This window comes from Caretta caretta, chromosome 19 (assembly GCF_965140235.1).
Source record: "Caretta caretta isolate rCarCar2 chromosome 19, rCarCar1.hap1, whole genome shotgun sequence".
NCBI classification, from domain to species: Eukaryota; Metazoa; Chordata; order Testudines; family Cheloniidae; genus Caretta; species Caretta caretta.
Window position 1 is genome coordinate 8,342,733 of NC_134224.1, and position 19,354 is coordinate 8,362,086.

The 19,354-nt window shown below is 44.7% G+C and overlaps 1 protein-coding gene and 1 long non-coding RNA gene across 2 annotated transcripts in view; one reads left to right on the forward strand and one right to left on the reverse strand.

The window, feature by feature from the left end:
• The window catches only part of LOC125624574 (uncharacterized), a 76,831-nt gene that overhangs the window by 50,583 nt on the left and 6,894 nt on the right, over window positions 1-19,354 (forward strand). The gene's annotated exons all lie outside the window — the stretch shown is intronic.
• MYOM3 (myomesin 3) overlaps window positions 1-19,354 on the reverse strand; it is a 57,134-nt gene that overhangs the window by 37,291 nt on the left and 489 nt on the right. Inside the window, exons 2-9 of the mRNA XM_048825483.2 lie at window positions 18,411-18,485; window positions 16,326-16,485; window positions 14,829-14,986; window positions 9,873-9,968; window positions 8,994-9,082; window positions 2,765-2,809; window positions 1,869-2,009; window positions 432-593 (exon numbers count right to left, since the gene is read on the reverse strand). Of these exons, the coding sequence (XP_048681440.2) occupies window positions 432-593; window positions 1,869-2,009; window positions 2,765-2,809; window positions 8,994-9,082; window positions 9,873-9,968; window positions 14,829-14,986; window positions 16,326-16,485; window positions 18,411-18,485 (926 nt within the window). The remainder of the gene's footprint in view (window positions 1-431; window positions 594-1,868; window positions 2,010-2,764; window positions 2,810-8,993; window positions 9,083-9,872; window positions 9,969-14,828; window positions 14,987-16,325; window positions 16,486-18,410; window positions 18,486-19,354) is intronic.

Consider the following 19,354-nt stretch of genomic DNA (forward strand, 5'->3'; position numbering starts at 1 on the left):
GCAGGATTTGCCCCCCAACCCCACCCCAAAAGCAAATGAAATCTATTCTCTACCTCCAGTACTGCCTAGGCCACATCTGATAATTACAGGGGGAAGGATGTTGTGTGTGGTAAACAGGTAGGCCTTTGTTTTCTGTGTTTGGCACTAAGGATTCTGCTGTCCACAGAGGCAGGCAGCCATTTAATGCTCAGTTCAGTGCAGACTGCTACAGAGGAAACACGATGGGAAGTCAACGGGATTTGTGCCTAAAATCCCAAGTGCCTAAGTCACTACTGAAAACGGGATGCAGGCACTTTTGAAATTATCACCCCTGGGTTCAAGTTGGGGGCAATGTGGGAAGGCCTTTCATTGTGAATGAGGCTGTGAATTTTCCCACCCCAATGGATCGGAAAAGGCCTTTTGCTTTAAACAGGATAGAAATCTCTAGGTACCTCTAACAAACACGTAAGCACTCTGCTCATTGTACCCGTCCAGTGTAGGGACACGGATAGTGTAGAATCCCTCGTCTTCTTTGTAAGCACACAACACGGTCAAAGAAGCCTCGCGATCCAGACACTTTATTTGCTGGCGATCGGAATCCTTCAGAAACTCGCCTGCAGGGAAATGAAAACTCAGTGGAACTCCACCTGAATGATGCCCTGTTCAGAGGGGCATGTAGCACTTGCACAGAGTGTAAAATGCTAGCAGGACGGGCACTGCAGGGGACCCTGGGCCTATGCTAACACAACACTGCTGCACAGCTAGCAAGGCCCAGATCCTTAAAGAGATTTGATTTCAATGGGAGTTAAGTGCATGAATACCTTTGAGTTGCTGAGCCCAAGTTACTTCTGCCTAGTAGTAGATCTGAGGCATTACAGGCTAAGCTCATTAGCCAGATGAGGAACAAGCTCAAACCCCTGCCTTCTGAGACGCAGTCACACTCTGGCCACATCCTTCTATTTGTTATCCTTTGCTCTTGCTGTACACCAATGCGGGAGGTTTGGGACTAACTTCTACTCAGTGCGGAGGACCCTGAGCCAGAGGAGTAAGTCCATTCACTCTCAGTAAATAGCAGGCATTTGTCCTGAGGGCCACAAGGAGCCATGACACATAGTAACAGTAGCTAGCACTTTTCATGAGCAGATCACACACTGTCATACAAAGGAGCTTGGTACCCTCATTTTACATATAGGGAAACTGAGGCACAGAGCAGGGAAATGACTTGCCCAAGGTCACCCAACAGGCCAGTGGCAGAGCCAGGCTTAGAATCCGTGCACAAATGTACACCCAAGCTTTGGGAGAGTTCAGATATGGATCTAAACTCTGTGATCCAGGCCCATCTCTAGAACACAGCGCAGTCTGCTGCTTGCACAGCTGATTCTAGCAGGCCTACTTGTAAAACAAAGGCAGTCTTACTGTGTTGCTCCTGGAATAGGTGCAGCCTCCCACAGTTTAAAGGCACAGAGGCAATTCGCATCCTGGCAAAGACCAGTGTCCTTGATTTTGCCTCTCTGTTTGTAACCTACCCTCCTACGGGCTGTCTGGGAGGCCTACCTTTTACTTCATTCGCCAGTGTCTCCTCTGGCTTTACAGGAATATAATAGCAACATTTTGCACTTCCACTGTGTAGAATCAAGGTTCCTAACAACTCTTTATAAACATGAATTAATTAAGGCTCATGTCACCCCACGAAGCAGGTCTGTATTCTTATCCTTGTTTTACAGATGAAGAAATGGAGGCTCAAGTTAAGGGACATGCCAGAACTGGGGCAGAACTGGGAACAGAACCCAGGAATCCTGGCATCCAGTTCTCTTCTGCAAGCACTAGACCAGAGCTTATAGGGGGAAAGCAGTCGTACCAAAGAAAGCTATGTGGATATGAATACACACCGTCTCTGAACCAGGTGATATCTCGTTGGTGTTGAAGTAGATCAGAAGAAAAGAAGCAGGAAAGGGTAAAAGGTTCCTTCTCTCTGGAGAATAGGGGCTTCAGTGAAAAGGCAAAATCTGCCTCCTGGCCAATGAGTGATCCTATGAAACAAGAGCAAAACCATGCAGCCATGATTAAGGCTACAGTTTTGTCACGGAGGTCACGATGGTCACAGAAATCGTGAATTTGAGTCAAACTGAGTGGTGTTGTAACCTAGCGCTCAGGGTTGCAGCGCCACTCAGATTTGGTCCTTCTGCCCCTCTGTCTCCTGAGAGGTGGATGAACCAAACCTGAGTGGCGCTGCGACCCCATGTGCCGGTCTCAAAGCCCAGCACGGGGAGCTGGCCCCAGCTCTGTGGAACAGGAGCTGCTGTTTTGGGGTGAGTGCGGGACTCCTCATTCTGTAATTCCCACCCTGCTTTCAGAACATAAGAATGGCCATACTAAATCAGATCAAAGGTCCATCTAGCCCCGTATCCTGTCTTCCGACGGCGGCCAATGCCAGGTGCTTCAGAGGGAATGAACAGAACAGGTCATCATCAAGTGATCCATCCCTTGTTGCCCATTCCCAACTTCTGACAAACAGAGGCTTAGGACACCAGAGTCTTATCGGTTTTTCCCCACACCTCTGCTGTGAAATTTACTAAAAGTTTCCAAGCCCAAATTACAGCCCTAGTCACGATAAAAACAAGAGGCTCCTCGGTTCGTGTCATTATTGTGGTCATTCATCTAGTGCCATAGGTATGTGTAGTGCTTTTCATAAACATCAGGCTACTGGGAAGAGGGACACCTTGTCTGAATCTGTGCCGGGGGCCTCGGCCCATACATAAAAACTCAGCAACAATAATTTACTCACTTTTGTATATTTCTGAATCGAATCCTGACTCTTTCCCATAATATTCTGCAAAAGAAGGGGGAGGGGATGGGAGGAATAAACACATTTAACAAATTTATGTTTCAATATTTATCTTCCTCTTAATAATATGCAATGATACTTAACTCTTATGTATTGTATCACTTCTTCGAAATATGGTCCACTACAAACATTAAATATTAGCCTTCAAAACACACCTGGGTGGTGACTTCTTCAAGCAGGAACACTTTCCAATGCAGAGCCTTTTACTAGCTTAACAAACTGATAAGGATCACTTCACCCATAAGTGAAATGCAGCCACCCCTGGGGCAGAGCCTGGCATCTACTCAACACCACATGGCAACACTATGCAACAACACAGGAATGGAAGGGAAGAAGAATATTCTGTTGAAAGTGCTGGGGAGATTTAGGACAGCAGAACATATTAGTTACTGAAGCTGGAATATGGCCTGGACACCGAGGTTAAGCTGCCGTACCACTACAGAAAACGATATGGGATCTTTAGTGACCACATATGCCTGGACCTCAGGTTTGTGACTCATCCCAAAGACAGCATGTCCAGAAGTACAGAATATTCCAAGACATGGGCTCACTACTGGCTCAGAGGGAAAAGTGTCATACACTGAATCACCAGCAGCGCTTATTGCGGCACCTACGTGTTTCTTGGAGGTCTCTCCCATGAAAACAACAATCCTAGCCAAACCTTGCAAACTGCTGGGATCACAGAACAAAGTCTAGTGGCTTTGAGCTTAATGCAACGTAATCCCGCAGCTGAAGGAACTGAAGAATTCCAAAACAAGATGAAAATGATTGTGTTTCTTAAACCTCTCATCCTAAATAAATGCATATAAGAATTGATCACATTAATTCTTTCTCAGTAGCCAGTACATGGCAATTAAAATGGATGGAAATCAGGAATCTCAGACCGGGACATTCTGATATCTTTTCCAGAAGTGATTTTCTGTTGCTGTGATGAAAGGGAAGGCAGACAAAACTTTGCACTGCTATGGGGAAATCCCACATTCAGAAGTAGCCTCTCACTTGTTGTTTCCATCTGTCCTGGGCCACAATGAATCATGAAGGTGGCACGCTTTGAGCGTGGCATGAGGAGTGGGGAAGGGAAAGCATTGCTTTAAGGGCATACCTGCTGGCCAGGTAGAAAGGATGGTCCTAAATGAATGAAGCCATGTGATAGCATTATACAGTCATAGGCAGAAGATGGTGAATGGGTGGCAATGACTAAAGAGGGGAGTCATGGAGAACATTAAAGGGACATGCTGGGTTCATCAAGGATAACAAAGAACCCCAAAATATCATTGATAGGCAGGGCAGCCCCACTAACCTAGAGAGCCGTTTGGGCTTGGGACCGCCTAAGACATCAAAGGTATGTCAGGCAATGCAGGGGCCAAGAGAACGACTGCCAATGGCCTTCTTAGTGGGACATGGAGAACTTCCAGGCCAAGCCCTATGGCTTTGCTTTGGATTCTGTTTTCAGACTGTTAAACACAAATAGCAAAAGGAAGGGGCATGTTACCAGGACGGCATCAGGCAGGGTCAGGGGAGAAGGAACAACGCAGGCCTGCCAACAGCAAATGTAAGAAGCAATATTTGGAAGTGCCAATAGCATAGAGTTCTGCTCCGACCAGAGACTTCATAAAGGAGAATTTGATCTGGTACTAAGTGGTGCTAGGACAGCTGTCTCCTCCAAGGAGGTTTTCTATAATAGATTCATAGATTCCAAGGCCAGAAGGGACCCTTGTGATCAGCTAGTCTGACCTCCTGTATAACATGGGCCACAGAACTCCTCCAAAATAATTCCTAGCACAGATCTTTTAGAAAAACATCCCCCAACCCTTGGTAAATTGTTCCAATAGTTAGTTACCCTCACTGTTAAAAGTTTACACCTTATTTCCAATCTGAATTTGTCTAGCTTCAGCTTCCAGCCATTGGATTGTGCTATATCTTTCTCTGCTAGACCGAAGACCCCATTATTAAATATTTGTTCCCCATGTAAGTACTTTTAGACTATGATCAAGTCACCCCGAACCTTCTCTTTGTTAAATTAAATAGATTGCGCTCCTTCAATCTATCACTACAAGGCAGGTTTTCTAGTCCTTTAATTTTTCTCATGGCTCTTCTCTGAACCTTCTTCACATTTTCTGACTGTTGTTTAACATCCTCTTGAGATACTAGTGGAATGGAAAGAGTGATAGAATTGTGGTGTATTGAAAATCGTGTTACAGTTATAAGCTATCACTTTAATTCTCATGGGTTTCAGGGGCTCTGTAGGAAGTGTGCAATCTGGGTTTTTCAGCAGTCAGTCTGCAAAGAACCAGCCTAGAGGAAGGTGCAGTGAGTTGTGCCTCAATCTCTGGAGCAGCCTGCTTTCTCTATGCTTGTTTTTGGTTCTTGCGTGTTAGTATTCTGGATTTTAAGAAATAAAGTCATGTTTAAATTGCAACCTTTTAGACAGAGCATTTTATGTTTTTATCTAATTTTTCTGTTTGTATGCTGTGAACATAACAAGAATCATTTGCCTTGTTCTGTTGTCACACCTGTTTTTTTTTTTTCCTCACAAGCAGGGTTTGAAAAGAGTGATTGGGAGAGAGAACGAGGGCGGGTACTCTGTGACCTTTCTCGTGCATGTTATTCAGACCACCCTACTTCTGCTTCTCTCCTTTGGAAGCAGTGGAAAGTGTATTTTCCAGTGCTGTGTGCTGCTTGTTTTCATGCCACTTCATCTATCAGCACCAAGTCAGTTTCATGCCCCTTGCGGAATTTATTGCCAATTCAGGGCAGTAAATCAAGCCAGTTGGAATGTATCCAATCGCTCATGGAAGGATCTTGTTTCTGCTGTCTTTTCCCAGGATCTATTCATAGTTTTAAGCTCCTGATTCTTAGAGATATATGGCCTGATTTTCCAAGGCACAGAGACACTAAAGTCAATTGGATCTGTGGCTACTCTCACTACCTCTGAAAACCAGGCTAACACAATAAGTCATATAAATACTGCAGTGTGGAATTCCTTCACCATGACAGCCAAACTTTCACTCACACGTTTCCTGCCTGGACTGCCCAATAAATTGTTCTTTATTGCTTTCTTAGCTGCAAATAAATGCCACCATCCAATAGACTTTGCACACTGAAGCCCATGTGGTTCCATTGCTTAGCTTTCGGGAGTTCACCTTTGCTCTGTTTGGATGGTGCAATGTACAAGAGTTCTTGGCAGAAAATCATGCTGTTATGTGTGCTTTTGATTTGCACCCCCGGGGGGCAGATGAGAGAACAAACAACATGTGACAGATGGTAGCCACATTGCTTAATGGAAGGGGCTTAGTTACTACAGTGATGAGCCTGCTATAAGAACCCAATAGTATGGAATAGTTGTACACCCCCGAGCTTTTTACATACTTCCTGCATTAGGATAAGAATTATCCAGGCTGGTCCGCCATGCAAACTAAGGGCTGCCATTGTTATTATAAGTAGAGTTGGGTGAATACCAGCAAACTGAAAAATTTGTTAATTCAAAAAAAAAATGGTTTTGGGTCAAACCGAAAACATTTATCCAATTTTTCTGCAAATCAGAAAGTCGAAAAAAAGATTAATTTCAAGTTGAACAAAATGTTTCATTTCAGTTCCAAGCACTTTAAAAATGTTTTTGATGGTTTGAATAAAAAAAGCAAAGGAAATTGTGAAACAGAAAGTACTTTTGCACCAAAATATGGAAATGTTTGGATTATTTTAGGGGGTTTTATCACCAAATCAATTTGGTGAAATTGACACAAATTTGCAAAACATTTTGGTGTTGCCAAATCTGCTTTTTTTGCTCCCCCACCCCCACAAAAAGCTTTGTGCATAACATTTTGCCCGGTTCTAATTATAAGTGAATATCTGTCTGCAACTGGAGTGTGTATGTGCATGTGTGTATGTGCGTGCGTGCTGATTCTGACTCACGTAGGGCACTATTTAACAACAGATTTTAAAGATAGCATAAACAAAACATGACCCTTAAAATTCTTTGGGCACATTCTGTTCTTGTGAAAGCTGAGTCTACAAAGGAGATCCAGATTTTATCAGTGCACAACATGCAAAGAAAAGGAATGGTGATAACATGGCCGAGGATGGAGTAGAGAATTTTTTGAATCATATATACTTTTATAAGACCCAGCTTTCTGAGTAATCGACCAAGCTGGCTTTTGCATCTCACATTGCCACAGAAGCTCATCTCTCTCATACCAATAAGACCTTTGAAGCAGTCGGTTCACCTCCTATTCCAGAATGGTATCGGTTCCCATCTCTGTTATTCTATTGCCCATGTCAGTCTCACTGAGCATGTTTAGCTGTCTATAGTTCTGTAGGTCTATTCCAGTCCAGGTTTTTATGACAGCATTGTTTTATATATAGATTAGAAATGTCAAGGTCTAAACAATGACCCCATGAGATGCCATTGCATATTCCCTAGAGCGTGGCATAATTTCCCTTTGTAAGTACCAGCACTTTATTTCCAGTTGTTTCCCCATGCATCTGGCTTTAGCTTGGGCAGAATCTTGCTGTATATTTGTCTTGCTATAAAGGAATTCATAAAAAGGGTCCATGCAGCTTATCTTGGGATGACAACAGATACAGGGAGAGGAGAGCCCTGAATGCTCTTCTGTTGGGTTACACTCGGCAACGAGAACTGTGTGTTCTGTGAAGCTCTGCCTGGAGAGAGATCTGGGAAAAACAGTGCTCTCAAACTGACATTCAGAAAAAACAACTAGATCCTCCACAGACCTGCTGTACTTTGAACTGCAGGGCGTGGTAGTATCACTGCAGAAGGGATCAGCAGCCAGACACAGCACACCTTCACTGCAGTGGTGTTAGTCCACTTCAGGGCTAAATTCTGGGCTGTGTCCAGAAAGGGTCTGAAAGATTTTAGCTGAGTCTAGAGGGGCCACAAGGGACTGAGGCAGAGTAGCCATCTTTGAGGTGTATCTGGGCAGGCCCTGAGGGAGAGGGCCTGACAGGCTCTGACAGAAAGGGTGTGAGGGAGAGATTTGGCCTGAGTCCAGTGGCCTGACTGGGAAGCCAGTTCCATAGCGACTGCTGATGTAGGAAGCACTGATTCTCTGTTGTGGTCTCCAGGGTATTGCACTAAGCTGCTACAAAACAGCATTTCAGAAATTAAACAAGGGCACCCAGAGAATCGTGGCAGTGGCCCTTGCCTGGATCCTGCCAACAAGAAGTCCCTATGGCCCAGACTGACAGCAGTCTAAAGGACTGGGGGATGAGAATGGGACCCTGACTCAGAACAGCCAGGAACTTCAGGCTTCCACCCAAAGGCTACTGCAGAGGCAGAAGGGGAAAGAATGGTGACAGTCAGACATAGGCTAAGCTAGATCCCTGGGTTATAAATACTGGGTCTCATTGTAACATGAGTCCAGCCATTTTGATTTCTGTTTGTTTAAACAGAACACACTCTAGTTAAAATCTTTTTAACTCAACTCCTGACAACAGCAAACACCAGGAGAAGAGCTCTTTCAAAGAAGGGCTATTGCTGTTAGACCACACAAGCTGACCCTGACCATTTGCATGAAACTCCACTAGACAAACTTCCATGCCTCTAACCAAAGTGATCTCACTCCCTGCTTTAAATAAGAGAGGAAATAAAACCATGAAGAAAAACAATCTGTAGGTAGAGTGTTATAATAAAGAAAAAGTGTGTATGGAAATAAGCTGCTAGCAACTCTGCTTTGCACATGTTACGACTTAGACTAGGGAGGGATAGGTTAGTGGCAAGTCAAATGAGTACGAACTAAGGCTCAGATCCTCAAAGGTATTTTGATTTCACTGGAAGGTAGGAGACCTAAATATCTTTGCGGCTCAGGGCCTAAAATTTTGTGCATAAGAAAAGTTAATCTGATATGGATTTTCTTTCTGAGGTTTGTAGTTAATTTACCAACAACCTTTCTGATGGGTTGGCTATTTGTCTCTGTAATGACAACAGAAATTGTTTTATGGACAGTTTACCATGGAAAACATATTGATTGATGCTTTTTAAATATATTTTTTAAATCCAATTGTTCTTCCCTCCTACCTCTCCCCGCATCTCGAAGGCTTAGCTAGACAACCCACTGCATCCCCTTGTTCATGTGTATGTGGTTAATACAGTAATTTCTTTTAACGAAAACAAATAGAAGAATCCATAAAAAATGTTTAAAAGGAAACTTACTCTGGACAAGCACCGTAGCAAATGAATAGGCCTCACCATATGGATTTTTAACTTCGACACTGTATTCAGCAGAGTCTTCCAAGGAGCATCTGTAAGAAATGGTTTGTTTTTCCTTTTAAGTTTCAGTCTTTGATGCTTCCGCTCGAGGGTTAACTCTGAGCAGTGCATGTCAATAGGGGTTGGTCTTTAAGACCAAAAGTTAAAAGAGAAGTCTTGTTTTTTGCCAAGTCTTTTTTGGAATGCAGGAGTCGGGCATTATTGACACTTAGAAGTCAAATAATAGAATTATAGAATATCAGGGTTGGAAGGGACCTCAGGAGGTCATCCTGCTCAATATATTGTTCTTTTGATATACAAGGAATTATGTACATAAGGTGAGATTCTCAGAATAAGGGCCTATGCATCACATTAATTCCACTGAAGACCTGGCCTTATATATATTACACATATATCTTGCAGCCTTTTTGTTTCTGTAGAAAGGTATCAGTCCATCCAGATTTGTACAGTGCCCTGAGTACACTTAATGCCAAAATGATGAGGTATCCCTAATGTACTGTAGGAAACAAAGTAGAGTAATGAGGATCTGCAATAGATCATAGAGATTTTGCATCTACCTCCATTTATACAGGTTCAAACAAAATAAAATAATATTTAAAGCCCAATGAGCTATTAGAAGTGTTGGGTCAACCTCACAATGGGCAGAGATTTGGTCCAGGTAAGTTCCTAGAGCCCTGGAGCAAGGCAGTGGAGAATCAGACTCCAGATGCATTTCCAGTCCTCCTCCAGCCCTCTTTGTTCTACAGAACTGGCCTGGGAATCTCAGCAGACCAGGCCTTGCTGCTAATGAAGAAGGAGCTAAGCAGAAGGTCTGTACATTACCTATTGATGTCTAATGTGAGCATGCCAAACTTGTTCTGGATCCTGTATTTCCCTGCTGGAGCCAGTCGGGGATCAATACGGACTCCATTTTTATACCTAGTTGAATATAAAATGACACACTGTTCAAGAGGGATGATCTAGTTTAGATGAAAATTAATGGGTATATTTAACAGCTTGTTTTCAAAGTAACACCATCAGCCACATATATTCCATGGGACACAGCAGAACAGGGGAGTGGACAGCTGGTCACAGCTCTCTGATTCTCTGCCCCAGCACAAGTTAGAGCAGTCTCAGGGCTGCTTTACCTTGTTCCACCTGGCTATGGTTGCCTAAGGACCAAAAAAGCTGGAGATTGCCAGAGTGCATCACTCTCCAACCACTCCACCTGCTCGCTGCTTCCTACCTCATTTGTTTCCCCCCGCCCTCGCTCTGGCGGTTGCAGGAAGGGAGGTATAGGAGCTGGCTTTTTTGGTTCTGACTACTGCAGACATCTGGCTCCCTTTGCACTGCTGGAAAGGTGCAAAGGGACCAGAGTAGGGAAGTTAATCTGCCCCCAAAGCCCATCTGAAACTTTGACAGTAGAGGAGATTTTCCCCTAGTAAAGTCATTGAAATTAATGTTTGACTATTTCAGGCATTTTCATTTGAGGACAATCAATTTGACTGTCAAACTGAGCAAGGACCTTGGTGCACAATGTGTGAAATGTTATTCTTGGCCTCCTTGTTGTTTCTGCCCGGCTGTTGTTAACAGTAACTTCTGCAGACAATCCCAAGAGATCTCAACAACATTTTCCATCCTGTGAGTTTGTAACTAAGCAAAGCTCAGTAAACAGAAAAGAGTCACTTCATATTTCTCAAATTTTAGGGGCCAGGGCCGTTTAATCCCAAGGCACGTACGGTATCCTGACTGTTAGTCCAGCCCTGATGGCGAATGTCCAGTGTGTCTGCACCTGTCTAGTGCATTGGAGAAATAGTCTCGTCGGCTCTAAGATGCTGGCCAATGACTAAGATTCATGAGCACAAGCTGGAGATGGGGGGGCTTTAGCACAATGGCCACTCTCCAAAGCTAAGTTCGGTATTGGTACATAGGTGACACTGCTCTGACAGCTGAGATAACTCTGGAGGGAGTGAATCAAAGAGGTCACATTCTGAAAAAGTTTGTATGGAACCGTCTTTAAGAGCAAATGTAAAGCCTGTTCATAAACCTCCCTGAAGCTTGTAACGGGCTAGAGGAATTGAGTCAGTTCCACCAATGTACAATTCTTCTTGTTTAGTTTGCTTATTTGTGTAACTCGAATAGCTCTAGACGTGGATTGTAAGCTCTTTGGGGCAGGGACTTGTTCTGTGCTTGTACGGTGCCCAGCACAGTGGGACCCTGGTCCATGATTGGGGTTCCTAAGTGCTACTACAATACAAATAAATAATAAAATAACATTGCCTCATTTAGGCATCTCTGGAGTGCTCAGTCCTACACTCTGCATTGGATACAAGGGTTTACTACAGTTTATGGGAAGACTATAATGTAAACTAAAAAGGCCATCTCCTCCTTTGAGTAGCAGCCTATTTGTAGAAGTCTCCTGTTCTCTCCCCTCTAGCAAACCTCCCCCCCAGGTCAAAATAAAAGCAAGGATGACGTCCAGACCAGAAGGAAGATTAGAAACAACAGCTCCTAAACTGGAACATACTAGGAGTTTCTTGAAATATTTTGTGTCATCCTTTTCTACAGATGGGTAAATAAATAAATAATCCCTGATCAGAGTCAACAGAAGCATCCCGTCTATACAGCAACAACACCCCTGCTTGGAAGAAACATACCTCTTATCATTGCTTACTCTGGAACAGCTGATTTTCTGCCACCATCACACTGAAATGCTACGTGGACTGTATATATCTGGGCTAAATCAACAACTAATTTGTCCCACCGAGATAAGATATTTGCTAATGGGCATGAGCCACAGAGTTTTGGATCCAGATTCAGTACTCCCCAGAGTTTGAGGGTGTTGGTCTCTGAGGTTTTGGGCTGGTTTAATCTCTGCCAAAGAACCTAGACTTTTGGGACTTAGCCTGACCACTGTCAAACTTGTTAGAGAGAGATATCATAAATTATTTTAAGAGACTGCAGGAGGGCTTCCTCTAAGTATCAAAATCTGTTTGTGCTGGGGGCTCATTTACTTCTGGTCTGAGGCCAAATCGAAAGCTTTAGGGAGTAGTCTTGTTATTATGTAATACGTTCTAGTACACAACTATAAAGGGCCTCAGAGTCTTCCCTAGCTCGGCTCAGAACTTCTCTGTAACACGCTGTGTTTGAACAGGTGTAGGTGGTGCAGCAGCAGCATGGGAGAAAGGGCGAGACCTTTCCTTCTATTCCAGAGGAGGGAGAAGGAAATGTTCTTTCGTTTTCTGGTGAGAGCTTCCACATGGAAATCAGAAAAGGGTATAACCAGGTGGGAAGGAGGATCAGAATCAGGCCCTTTTGAAACAAATGAGCATTCCACAACTGCCTATTTGCAGACACCAGAGTCTGGGGTAACAGGTTTTCCTGCTCCTCTCCAGTGCTCATACATACCTCCTCATACCCAGGCACCTCCAAACTCAGAACGCATACAGAGATACATAGGCAACTGCCCCTGCACATGCACATGCCTGTGTCCTGAGCCTGATATCATTTACACTGGCATTTATCAGGAGTAATTTCACTGAAGTCCCTGGAATTACATATGTAAGCCTCGCTTGCTGAGTGTAGCCCTGTCTCCCTGTAATGGATGAACCATGCTGAGATTCTTATAGCTCAGGCAGTAGACTAGAGGCTCACGCTTTTAGGTCCATAAGTCCTGGGTTCTATCCACACTGCTGACAACACAGTCAGAGGTGCTGGGTTATACACTGGTGAGAGTTCAATATCAAGCATTCATCAACTGCTGAGACTTCATTTCCAGGATTGTGGTCTCTGATAAGAGCTGTGTCAGAAAGGCCACAATGGGTGTAGGCAACAGGCCTGAGCTGACATCCATTGGAGCCAAATGGCAAAGCTCCCATTTGCTTTAGCAGTGCAGAATCTGGACCCATACGGGCCTGATGCTTACTTACACTAAGGCCCCTTACATCAGTTTGGCATCGATAAATAAGAGAGGACTGGCTCTTCTGCCTTTACTTTGAGAATGTGAAACATTGGTTAAAAGAAAAGGAGTACTTGTGGCACCTTAGAGACTACCCAATTTATTTGAGCATAAGCTTTCGTAAGCTACAGCTCACTTCATCGGATGCATACTGTGGAAAATACAGAAGATGTTTTTATACACACAAACCATGAAAAAATGGGTGTTTATCACTACAAAAGGTTTTCTCTCCCCCCACCCTACTCTCGTGCTGGTAATAGCTTATCTAAAGTGATCACTCTCCTTACAATGTGTATGATAATCAAGGTGGGCCATTTCCAGCACAAATCCAGGTTTCCCCCCCCCCCCCCAACCCACTCTCCTGTTGGTAATAGCTTATCTAAAGTGATCCATAAACCAGTCGGAGAACACTTCAATCTCTCTGGTCACGCGATTACAGACATGAAAGTTGCGATATTACAACAGAAAAACTTCAAAACCAGACTCCAGCGAGAGACTGTTGAATTGGAATTCATTTGCAAATTGGATACAATTAACTTAGGCTTGAATAAAGACTGGGAGTGGCTAAGTCATTATGCAAGGTAACCTATTTCCCCTTGTTTTTTCCTACCACACCCCCCTCCCTCCCCTACCCCCGTTCCTCAGACGTTCTTGTTAAACCCTGGATTTGTGCTGGAAATGGCCCATCTTGATTATCATACACATTGTAAGGAGAGTGATCACTTTAGATAAGCTATTACCAACAGGAGAATGGGGTGGGGGGAGAGAAAACCTTTTGTAGTGATAAACACCCATTTTTTCATGGTTTGTGTGTATAAAAACATCTTCTGTATTTTCCACAGTATGCATCCAATGAAGTGAGCTGTAGCTCACGAAAGCTTATGCTCAAATAAATTGGTTAGTCTCTAAGGTACCACAAGTACTCCTTTTCTTTTTGCTTACAGACTAACACGGCTGAAACCAAACATTGGTTAGTCTCGCTTATAGCCCAGGAGAATTCTCTCCCTGGGGTGGGACTAGGGTTGCCAGGTGTCCAGTTTTTGACCGGAACACCCGGTCAAAAAGGGACCCTGGCGGCTCCAGTCAGCACTGCTGACGGGCTGTCAAAAGTCCGGTTGGCAGCGCAGGTAGGCTCCCTACCTGGCTCTGTGTGACTCCCGGGAAGCTGCCGGCATCTCCGTGGCCAATGGGAGCTGAGGGAGTGGTGTCTGCCGGTGGGTCTTTCTGGAGTCTAGTTTACCCAGAGAGGCCATTAGGATCAAATAAAACCTCCACTGAATTGTCAATATATTTCCCCCCCTGTCATTTGTTGAGTGAATCTGGAGCTGGAGGGAGCAGCGAGTTTGATAGCCCTGGCGGGTTTGGTCTTCTGCTTATGCACAGAATCGATACAGCAGCAGGGCAAGTTCTCCATGCCTCATGTCATTGATATGTGAATCAGCCCTGCCTCAGACAGCTCTGTGGGACAAAAACCACAACCGTTCTCTCTCTCCGGGGCCCATTGGATCCTGCGCTTCTCTGCTGAGACTGCCTATCAGAGAGCAGTTTCTACTGACTGTGCAGATGTTTTCAGACCTGGACACCTTGTTCTGTGGGAGCCGCCCATTTCACAGAGCGTCACCAGACAGTAACAACTCCCAGCCAATCGGGGAGGGTATTTGAAGCACTGACCCAGAAGGGAAAGTGTTTTCTGTATTTTCCGAACACCGTGTTCCCCTTCCCCCCACCCTTTTAGAGCTTTCTAACAAGACACAGCTGCTCCGCTCCTGTTTGCCCCTCAAAGTGCATACATGCTTTGTATCCACAAGGTCAGCTCCAGTCATCGCCCCCAACTCACGCACCAGGTGACCTGCGGTGGAGGGGAAGCCAGAATGATACATGTAAGCTTCACCCCCATTCTCTCCCAGACTGCATGAACTCTGAGTGGGATCCAGATCAAGGGGGGCCGGCTTGAAAGCAGCTCGATGTACTCCTTCTCCCGCTGGGCCTTCTCTAGAGCCTAGGGCAAGGATTGAATGGACAAGGACAACAGGATTATGTTCTAACGATGCAGGTTCTTTTGAAGAAGAGGCACGTGTAAATGGCAACAGCCTTCTCCCATTGCAAAACGGCAGGCTGCTCCCACCCAGCAGAGATCTTGGCTCTGAAGTTGATTGGAGTGGTTGTCAAAACAGAGCTGCACACCACTTTCATAGCTTCACGAGGGTGAAAGTTTCCAACCCCAACACTGGTGGCCTTCTGTTAACAAGCTGAGAACAAACTGTCCCAGAAGAGACACTTTCTTGAAGGGGCATGCAACTTCTGAAAGCTTTTCTCCTTGCTGGATTTAGTGACTGTAAAGAAATAAGGGCCCAATCCTCAGCTGGAGTAGCTCAGCGTTACTCTGTTCATTTCAAAGGGCTGTCACTAAGTTACACCAGCTGAGGATCTTACCCTGGCTCTACTGGAGTGACAGCAGGTGGAGAGAAACCTCAAAGCTTGCTTTTTGGGCAGCTACTTAGCCCCTTAATGTTAGAGAACTGTGGGGATCTGTTAACTCCAAAGACAGTGTCACTGGTGGAAATGGCAAGGAAAGACAGGGCTATGTTTTTCACTCCATTACCCACACAGTGATTGCTTTGCTGGAGTGCCTGGTATGGATGTGGTGGCTGTATGAATGGTGCTGGCCTCAGCCAGCTTTATAGTATTTTAACCTGGGTGGAATGAAAAGTAGGTAGTTTCTGGGGTAGATTTTGAAACACTCATCACTTGTAAGAAAATAGCCAGAAATTCCCCCTCTTAGGACCATGAGGTTACCAGCCTGGATCAGACCCATGGTCCATCTAGCCCAGTGTCCTGTCTCGGACAGTGGCCAGCCCTGGCTGCTTCACAGGAAGGTGTAGGAACCCCTTCGCGACAGATGTTGGTAATCTGCCTCTACATTCGGGTTATGTCTACGCTACAAATTACTTCGGTATAACTTACATCACACAGGGGTATGAATAATCTCCACCTCTGAGCGATGTAGTTATATCGACCTAAGTGCTGGTGTAGACAGTGCTATGTCAGAGGGAGAACTTTTCCCACTAATTTAGCTACTGCCTCTCATGGAGGGAGGAGTTATTAAGCCGACAGGAGAGCTCTCTCCTGTCGGCTTAGAGCGTCTTCACCAGAAACATGGCAGCTGCACTGCTGCAAATGCTGTAGTGTGGACATAAGCTAGGTCTCAGCCTGATCTCCAGTAGCTAGAGATCAACTTAAACCCTGAAGCAAGAGGTTTAATATCCCTTCCACATAATGCTTGCTAGCATTAATTGTTATAACTCTGGATATTCTTGCAATCCCTTTGCGACTCTGACCTTCTTGCGAAAGGCCTTCCGATCAGCCTTCACGCGCAGGAGCCTGCAGTTCCTAATGACCGCCTTCTCCAGCTTTTCCATTTCATTCCCAAACCGGACTCTCTTCTGACCCCGCTTCTCCAGCTCTATGATGGTAGCTTCTCTCCTCAGCTTGAATTCCCTGCAACAGCCAATGTTAATAAAACAGCCACAACTGGTGAAGTCCTTTGTGAGTTTTCATTGCACACACGCCGGGCTAAATCTATGCAGGTCTATAAGGAAGGACACTCTGGTACCCACTCAGCAGTGGGCATGGATGGGATATTGCTATCTTAAACACTAGAAGCCAGACAGTGCTGGCATGATGGGTTGTTATACACCGTGGCACTAGGAGGATGAGGGTTAAGAGTCGTGTGTAGTGTCCCATAGAAATTCCCTATTGCGGTCTCTGGAGCTGTGGTTCTCTCTGGCTCCCAGACTAACTAAGACTATGCTGCCTACTCTCCTCTAAGTCCTGGCCTGGAGCAGCCAGCTCTAGGAGCGGCTGCTAACTGCACTGCAGAGTGGGCTCAGGAATAAGGGCACAGCTAGCCTCAAATCCAGTACGTATTTATTCTGCCACCTGCAGCAACAGATTTCCATTAGCAATGAGTGTTTTGTGCTTGAAGACAGCAAGTGACAAGCACCCCGACCTGGAGCAAAGTGGGTCCAAAATGTTCCGACAGAACAGATTTCCTTCGGAAAATGCTGATTCAATGAAATCAAAAGGTTTCATGGGCACATCCTGACGGTGTTGAATTTTCAGCGGACAATTATTGAAACATTTTGTTTTGAGAAGGCTGAAACATTTAACTTAGATGTTATTGTTTGGACTATTCATATTGTGACATATTGTCTGAGCAGAAATGGTAAAGTCCAAACCAAACATTTTTACCCTATAGCAACAAAACATATCAGAATATTTCGTTTTGTGAAAAAATCTGAAATTTTGACCGTTTGTCTCAATTTGGGCTGCAGCACGGGACAGAAATTGTGTTTTTCAACTAGCTGTGCCCTGGGGGTGCTTTGAGCTTGCCTATTGTATGGTACTTTGCCTACTAATGACATGGATTCCCTTCCACTGGCTGGATCTGGCAGCGAATATACTGAAGCTTCACATCTTCAGAACCCTTTGCAAACATCCACGGATTAACCCTCACCACCTCTTGGGTGGCTAGTAACTGTTAACCCTATTGTAGAATGGGGAAGCTGAGGCACAGAACAGCTGAGTAACTTCCCCATGGCTACATAGAAAACAAGTCGAATTAGAAGCCAGGAGTTTCTGGCTTCTGGTCTTGAGTCAAGTAGCCCAAGCAGCTGCTCTGGCTCTATCCTGCAGCCCTTGCTTTTCTGACTTTCTGGTATGTTGCTAGGATTTGTCCCATAGTGCTTCCTTTCCAATGAGAACTTTGGAGATAAAGATCCTTTCTCAAACTTACTTTTACTTGCCAGGATGGAAAAATGAATGGGGTGTATAGAGAAACATGAATACACCAAGAATTTAGGAACCTGAGGCTAGGTCCTGCACCCGGTGGAAGTCACTGAGAGTTTTGCCATTAATCTCACTGAGAGAAGGAATGGGCCGCAGGTCTCTTAAAAATTCACCCAGGCATTATGAAAGCTGTACAATGTGTCTCTTGATCCTATGGGTCCATCTCATAGCACTCTGCACCTCCCAACAAGGATCTCCAAATGCTTTTGCATGCATGCATGCATTGATTAATTAGACCTCACATCTCCCCTGGGAGATAGAGGAGGATTGTTATCATCAGTTTTGGGATGGGAAACAGAGGCAGGGAGAAGTGAAGTGAAATTGTCTGAGGTCATGCAGTCACTTACAGAGCTGGGGATAGAACCAAACAGCATTGGCTCCCGGGCTCTAACTACAAGACACTATACCATATCCACAAATTGCCTTGCCCGGGTAAATCTATGGTAGTAACATTACAAGGTCTATTATTGGTTCAAATTAAGAATTATTGTGAATCTGTGCATCTTCTAGGTACATGTGATCTAAATCTAGCCCACTCTATACAACCACAGTAGCAATATTCATGTCAGACCTACCATGATACTTCTGAGGTCAAGGCGAGGGCAGCTGCTATGGATAATTCTGAAACGGTGAAAGTCTCTTCTTCCTCACTTCAGGTGGCAGATACAGAAAAATAATTCAGATCATGTTGAATAGACTCATAAAGAAAATGATCCCTGGACCTGTACATGTCCAGCAGCAAGGGTCACATTTCCAAAAGTGCCTGACTTAGGAACCTAAGTCCCATTTTAAAAAGTGACTTAGGCTCCTAAATACCTTTGAGGATCTGGGTCTTAGAAGCCTCATTGGAAGTCAATGAGAATTAGGCTCCTAGGCACCTAAGTCACTTTTGGAAATGTTACCTCAGTCTACTTTGCTTGGCCCATTAGACCATCCAACCATAGCCATCTTATGGAAATCACTTTCAGCCATGACTAATCTGGGCTGGATTTACAGCAGTGAATGAAAAGAGAAAGGGCCCCAGGCCCAGCTACTCATAGGCATTTAGGCCCCTAGCTCCCATTCATTTCAGTGGGAGCTGGGTACTGTAATACCTTTGGGAATCTGGGCACCCATTCCACCAAACTCAAAGCACAAGAGAGTGAAGGACCATGCTTTAGAGTGAGTATATTGAGCTATAATTTGAACACTGAAGATCTATTTCAGTAGCCCCTAAAAGAAAGATCAACAAAGGTATTTGCAATTATTCTTCTTATAGTTTCTCCTTGGACATTTAAAACAGAAATCTGGACCTTTACGGCCTTTCCCCTTATTGTAGGCACACAGGCATATTATTGTAGTGTCTCTCACATGCGTGAGGCTGTGCAGACACTAATTTCATATTATAGAGCCACTCCTGAGGGCTGGGCTGCACACACTAGTTTATTATTGTAGAGTTGCCTTTTGGGCTGGTGTCCACATATGCAATGGTTTATAATTATAGGGATGGCTTATGAGATCTGGGACCAACAGACAGACT